This window comes from Cervus canadensis, chromosome X (assembly GCF_019320065.1).
Source record: "Cervus canadensis isolate Bull #8, Minnesota chromosome X, ASM1932006v1, whole genome shotgun sequence".
NCBI lineage: Eukaryota > Metazoa > Chordata > Mammalia > Artiodactyla > Cervidae > Cervus > Cervus canadensis.
In genome coordinates this window covers 2,115,411-2,122,070 of record NC_057419.1, presented here as the reverse complement: position 1 = coordinate 2,122,070, position 6,660 = coordinate 2,115,411, and the positions used below count along the sequence as shown (strand labels likewise).

Here is a 6,660-nt window from a genome sequence, read left to right as displayed (position 1 = left end):
GAGTACTGACCCACCACATCCAGGTCTGCAGAGGGATCAGACATGGGAATGCATCTGCAGCGATTCTGGACCAGCCATTTTTTTGTTGATCTTGCTGGCAAATGCTTTCTGATCTCATAATGCTTATAGCCATGTCTTTAACTTCTCTGATATTCAGTGAGGAATCCCCACAGCCAGGATCTATAGTCAGATCATTATAAATGACAATTTTGGTTTGGTAAGGAAGGAGATACATGTGGAGATCATTACATGATATCATCTATAAGGGAAAAACTGCAATGTATGTCATCTTGGAAATCCTCAAAATTCCAGAGCTAAAAATAAATATAGGACTATTAGGCAATGTCTCTGTGAATTTCAGATCCAAAGTGTTGCCAATAACAAACATGCCACCAATAACACAAACTCATCAAATGTCCCAGTTGAAAGTCACTTTTAATTATTGTTGGTATTATTATTATCATCATCATCAGAATCATTATCATTAGCACAAAACTAAATCCACTAATAAAACAAAAATCACACCCTAAAGGCAGATGTCTTCATGAAAATGAATCAATAACATTATTTCATGTACAAGGGACAGCACCCTGAGTATAAAGACCATATCACAGCTTGATAATCAATTCAATAATTCAGCCAACATTATTGAGCACCTAGGCACAATGGGAGATTTAAAAACATATACAAGAATCCCTGCTTTTAAGAAATTTTACAGTCTAGTAGGAGATATTGAAGAACATCAAGAACAGAGGACCACATGAGCTCAGTGACATAATGGAATCAGTACCACGTATGAAGTGTAATTGGAAAGAGACATCACAAGAAACTAATGTCACATTTACTTAGAGGCAATCACATTCAGTAGGGGCAATCAGAAGAGGCTCCTTAGAGAAGGTGGCATCTGAGCTGGGCTTTGAAGAACTGGAAGGATTTTGGCAGACTGGCATGTAGAGAACAGGTATTACAGGTGGAGAAGATACAGTGGGCCAAAGCATGGCTATGGGAAAGTTAGTGGCATGTTTGAGGAGGGAACAATAATCCAGTTTGGCTAGAGCATGGGATCTATGTAAGTGGGAATGGTGTGATAATATGCTACAAATTTTATGGGGCCATATTTTGAATGGCTTTAAATAACAGGCTACAATTTCAGATCTTTAACTTATGTCACAGTAATTATATTTATCCATGGCAATAAAATATGCAATTATTTATGAAGAGATACAGTCATTTCAGTTCCAGATTTCTTAGGGAAACTCAAGTGGTTACTAGGCAATGTTATTGCCTTGCTATCAGAAATGTCCCAGCGTGTAACACCAATCAACGAATAGTAGAATTTTCTATTCTGCATGTAACTAAACCTCTTCCCTCAAAGTCTATTCTTTCCATCCATACAGGGTCCACACTTCTTCCCATTCCCACCAGTTCTTGTGGCACCTGATCAGTTGAGGCAAGTCTAATTCAGGATTTCCAGCCACAACCACTACCCTGAAACTAGCACCCACAACTTTGAAAAGTGAGAGTGGTGGTGGCAGGGGTGGTGAACAGTGTCATGAAAATGTAGCCATCTGAAAAAGTCTCTGGAATCCCCATCCCAAGAGTCAAGCTTAGTTCTCTGAAATTGGAATTCCTGGTCCTCCACTCAGTTTGGCCCAGAAGACAACTGGAGGGGTCCCAGAACTCACAGTGCCTGATTAAGGTCATCTTTTAGAGTTTCCTCTTAATGTCAGTAAATTCCCTAAAGGAATGACATTTCATGCAGGTGACATGTTACTTAAAGCCCTCCTGGGTCTGAGCCTGTTGAAGCTGTGGATAAACTGGGGTGAATTTCTTTTTCTAACCAAGGAACCCTATTGGGTTTTGTCTTTACACAACAGGCTGGTAGTTGGGACCTTCTCGAGTGCACTGACGGTTGAGATTTTAAAGAATAGTTGTATTAGGTGACCAAACCAAAGAAGTAAGCTATTTAAGGCACCCCAGGAAGGCTTAGAATGACAAGTTGCCATGGCCACACTACACTGCCTGCAGCCAGTCAGTCTTTCAGCTCTTTCCTGGAATGATACCTCCTCTGCAGGAAGTCATGGATAGCAGTAGTGAGGCCCCAGGTTACACTGGACCTTAGGATGACCAGTGAACCTCCCCGGTATATCATAAATACCTTTCGGCCCCGAGTGTCCCACACATCCTGGACAGAAGCCCACAAGCTTGGCATGCTCTGCCAGCCAATGTGGGACTGCATATTGGCAACCAGCACAATCAGAGGATACAGAACTAGGCAGGTGATTGTTCCATTGACACTCCCAGACACCAAGGCAGGAACCCAGTGGGGCAGGCCCTGCTCTGCCAAGCTATTCTGGATGGGATCCTTGAAGGAGAAATACAGAGCACTCCCCAGGCTGTTCCTGAGAAGGACAGGCCAGAAACCACGATAGTAACCCTGTGACAGCCGGCCCCAAAGCCCATAAGAGTGAAATTCCTTGAGAATGCTGAAGGTGCTGGGAAAGCGAGCTTGCTTGCGACCATCTTGAAGCACATTTTGCACCCTCTCAAAGGGGCTGAGTGCCACAGCCTCCACCACACCAGATATGAGCCCCGCAGCCCAGCGGTGCCCCAGGGAGTGTGGCCCAACAGGGGAGAGACAAAACAGCATGCTATCGTAAGTCCCAAACAGCAGAGTCCCTTGCAATGTCTTGGAGAGAAGAGGCGGGTAGATTCCCCGGTAGAAGTATTGAGGGCCTTCATTTTCAGTATGATAATAATGATAAGAATCATTCATATTTATTCCTGACCTCTTCACTACCTAACACTGTTGTGCATGTTCAACCTACACTTAGTCTTTTCCTCCTCACCTATGAAGAGGAGCTACTGTTGCCCAACTTTATGTTTTTGTTTTCTTTTTTTCTGGCTGCACCATGGGCCATGCAGGATTTTTAGTTCCCAGAGCAGGGATCAAACCTGCAAAGTATGTAGTCTTAACCACTGGACCACCAGGGAAGCCCCTGTTGCTGGACTTCAACCATCAGGGAAGTGAGGCACAGTGAGGGCAGGGTAGATGGTCACAAGGCTAAGATGTACACAGATTCTGTGTGGTCTCTGAGTCCCACATGTAACCAGTGTACACTACTGCTTCTCACCTGATAAGACGCTCAGCCTCACTATTCATCAGGGTACAGCAAAACTAATCAAACTGAGGCACAATACTTTTGCCCCAGTTAATCGGTAGGAATTTAAAATATTGATAGTAAGTAGTATGGTTTGCAGTTTTGGGAATTGTGTCCTGTTATACTGTGGAATGGGCTCCCCAACATCTTATTCTCCCTTCCTGTATCTCAGGGATCCTCCTGTTCTAAATTTATGGCTCTCTTGTAGGCAGAGCAGAGATTGCTTGTGTTTCTCATTGATTTTATTATTTTCTGTATTTACAAGAGTAACACATGTTTATAGGTTAAAAAAATGGAACATATAAAAGGAAATTATATAAAAATACCTTAAATATAGCACTCAAAGATAATCCCTACTAATGTTTTCATCTGGACTATATGTTCCCCAATGCTTTCTGTTATGGGAATTTGTGTATTCATGCATGTACAGAGGCATTCATTTGCTCTGTACAAAAGGTAAGACTCATTTTAGTTTTTCAATCTGCCTGTATCACTGTACTGTGTTGAACAATATTGCTCAACAAGAGTGTCCAAGCCTTAACACATCTGAATTCCCGGGAAAGATAGATAGTGAGTAATGCCCACTCAGGAAAGACAGATATTTACATTATCTTGGATTGAAAGTAAATGGCACTGGCAAAAGTGTTTTCCATTCCTATACTCTGTATGCAAATAAGGATGTCTGTAGACACAGCATTTGATTGGATAAATGCAATCCAGGAAACTATGTCACAAAACAGGAGGGAGTTATCTGTGCTTGCAATACATACTGCGCTCCCTGGATCCTGTTATCTTGCTCTGTTTTCCAAGTGGCTTTCTTGCCGCCCTTCTGGGCAAAGATATACTTAGAGGAGTTCTCAGTTATGCAGACAGACCTTTAGCATATGTGGAAGGAAAGAGTAAGGCAATGGGGTTCGGGAGTGTCTATTTCTAAATCCTGTATGCAAATGAGGCCATGCACACAAGCGACATCTGAATTTATGAAATGCAATGGAAAAAAAAACTTGACAGAATGTTCCAGGGAGTTCTCTGTGCTTGTAATTGTTGCTGGGCTATCTCTATCTGTTATTCCTTGTCTGTATCGGAAGTGACTTCCTTACCAGGTTCCTGGCCAGTGATAAAGAGGAATGCTCAGCAGGGAAATACAGACATTTAGTGTATCTAACATTGAAATAGAAAGGCAGTGGCAAATGTTTTCCACTGTATAGGCTGTATGCCAATGAGCCCTTGAGAAAAGGCAGCATCTGATTGGATAAAATGCCATACAGGAAACTGAGTCACAAAACCCTAGGGAGTTATCTGTGCCTGCCATATCTGCTATGCTATCTCTATCTATTCATCACAATCTGTCTTCCAGGTGGCTCTCCAGATACCCTTCCAGGTCATGATCATACTAGTGAAAAGTTCAGGCACCAAGGAAGCACATTTGCAGTGTCTTGGCTTGGAAGACAAAAGCGGCAGCAGCGGCAGTGGTGATAATTGTGTTCCCAGTATATTCAGTTCGGTTCAGTCGCACAGTCATGTCCAACTCTTTACAACCCCATGAATCATAGCATGCCAGGCCTCCCTGTCCATCACCAATCTACATAAAATACTCATTCACAGTTGGATCTTTACCCTCAGTTCTGACCAGAGGTGGACTTCCAATCTCAGGTTTACATATTTCAGGAAATGAATTTTTTTAACATCACAGAAAAGTGATGGATAGAGAGGATTGCTCCAATTACGTGAAAATCCAGAAAACCCTGGCTGTTCCCAAACTCCAAGCTCCCAAACTCCATCTCTCCCTCCTACTTGCCCAGCACCCTCTCTCCCGGCACTCTGAGAGCTTCCATACTGGATTTGGCCCCCATGTGGCATCATAACCGTCTCCTTGTTTGTTCTTTTTTTTAACGGAAAGCAGTACAATTCTCAGAGTAAAAAGATGTGGTGAAACGGTTTGTTTACAATGATAGCAATTCTATTCGGCATATTGATATGTATACTAAATCATTTCTGCTTGCTGTTGACCCCAAGTGTACTTCACGTTCATTGATTCATCCCTCATCAGAGTCACATGATGCACAATGTGGACCACAGCAGAAGTCTGTCGCAGGGAGCAGAGCATTCACCCTACATTATCCCACCCCTATACTTGCTACCAAGTCTTTCTCCCACCCCCTATCATCTTCTAGCCAGGATAGTGGACACAGCTGCCCAGAGGCTGATCTCATTCACCAACCTCTCAGTTATGTCCCTGGACCAGCACTGCCTTTCACCTACCACTGTCTACGTGCAGTTCTGCCACCTGGTATTTCATCATGTGTAGGCTCAGAATATGTTTTCACAGTCTTTTACATTGTAAGGGTTTTTTTCCAGAAAGTATTGGAATCATTCTGTGCTTACATTCATAGGCTGGATTTTAAGAAAGGGTACGATGTTTTGTTTGTCACTCTCTAAATACATATCTTTGTAGAGAGATTTGAAAATGGCAGTGTACTACTGCCACTTGTGACAGAAGCATTAACTGTAGCCTGAAGGAAGGATATAGGGACCTTTGGGGGCTTCACAGGTGGCACAGTGGTAAAGAATCTGTGTGCCAAGCAAGTGGCAGGAGACACGGGTTTGATCCCTGGGTCGGGAAGATGCCCTGGAGGAGGAAATGGCAACCCACTTCAGTATTCTTGCCTGGAAAATTCCACGGACAGAGGAGTCTGGTGGGCTATAGTCCATGGAGTCACAAAGAGTGGGACACAACTAAACAGGCATGCACTGGAGCCCAAATGCACCAGATAGAAACTTTCCAGAAGTCTGGGTAAAAGGGGGAAATTCCCTGGGTACAGCTATATACATAGTCTTTTTGAACATTTCATATAAATGATTCCATTCATACTGGACTGGAATCATTTATATGCAATCCAGTAAGGTGGATTTAGGAAAGGCAGAGAACCAGAGATCAAATTGCCGACATCCACTGGATCATAGAAAAAGCAAGAGAATTCCAGAAAAGCATCTACTTCCGCTTTGTTGACTATGCCAAAGCCTTTGTGTGGATCACAACAAACTGTGGAAAATTCTTAAAAACATGGGAATACCAGACCACCTGACCTGCCTCCTGAGAAATCTGTGTGCAGGTCAAGAAGCAACAGTTAGAACCGGACATGGAACAACAGACTGGTTCCAAATTGGGAAAGGAGTACATCAAGGCTGTATATTGTCACCCTGCTTATTGAACTTATATGCAGAGTACATCATGAGAAATGCTGGGCTGGATGAAGAGCTGGAATTGTGATTGCTGGCAGAAATATCAATAACCTCAGATATGCAGATGACACCACCCTTGTGGCAGAAAGCGAAGAACTAAAGATCCTATTGATGAAAGTGAAAGAGGAGAGTTTGAAAGCTGGCTTAAAACTCAACCTTCAAAGAATGAAGATCTTGCATCTGGTCCCATCACTTCATAGCAAATAGATAGGTAAACAATGGAAACAGTGACCGACTATTTTCTTGGGCTCCAAAA

The 6,660-nt window shown here is 42.9% G+C and overlaps 1 protein-coding gene across 1 annotated transcript; it reads right to left on the bottom strand.

Annotated features, from left to right (window-relative positions):
• Nucleotides 1–422: 422 nt before the first annotated feature.
• SLC25A53 (solute carrier family 25 member 53) lies at nucleotides 423–2,776 on the bottom strand. Its single transcript, XM_043458328.1, has one exon. The coding sequence runs from the start codon at nucleotides 2,774–2,776 to the stop codon at nucleotides 2,033–2,035; it is 744 nt and encodes a 247-aa protein (XP_043314263.1). The 3' UTR covers nucleotides 423–2,032.
• Nucleotides 2,777–6,660: the final 3,884 nt, after the last annotated feature.

Excerpts from the sequence above, each read along its gene's own strand:
- SLC25A53 (XM_043458328.1), bottom strand. The coding sequence starts at position 2,776 with ATGAATGATTCTTATCATTATTATCATACTGAAAATGAAGGCCCTCAA.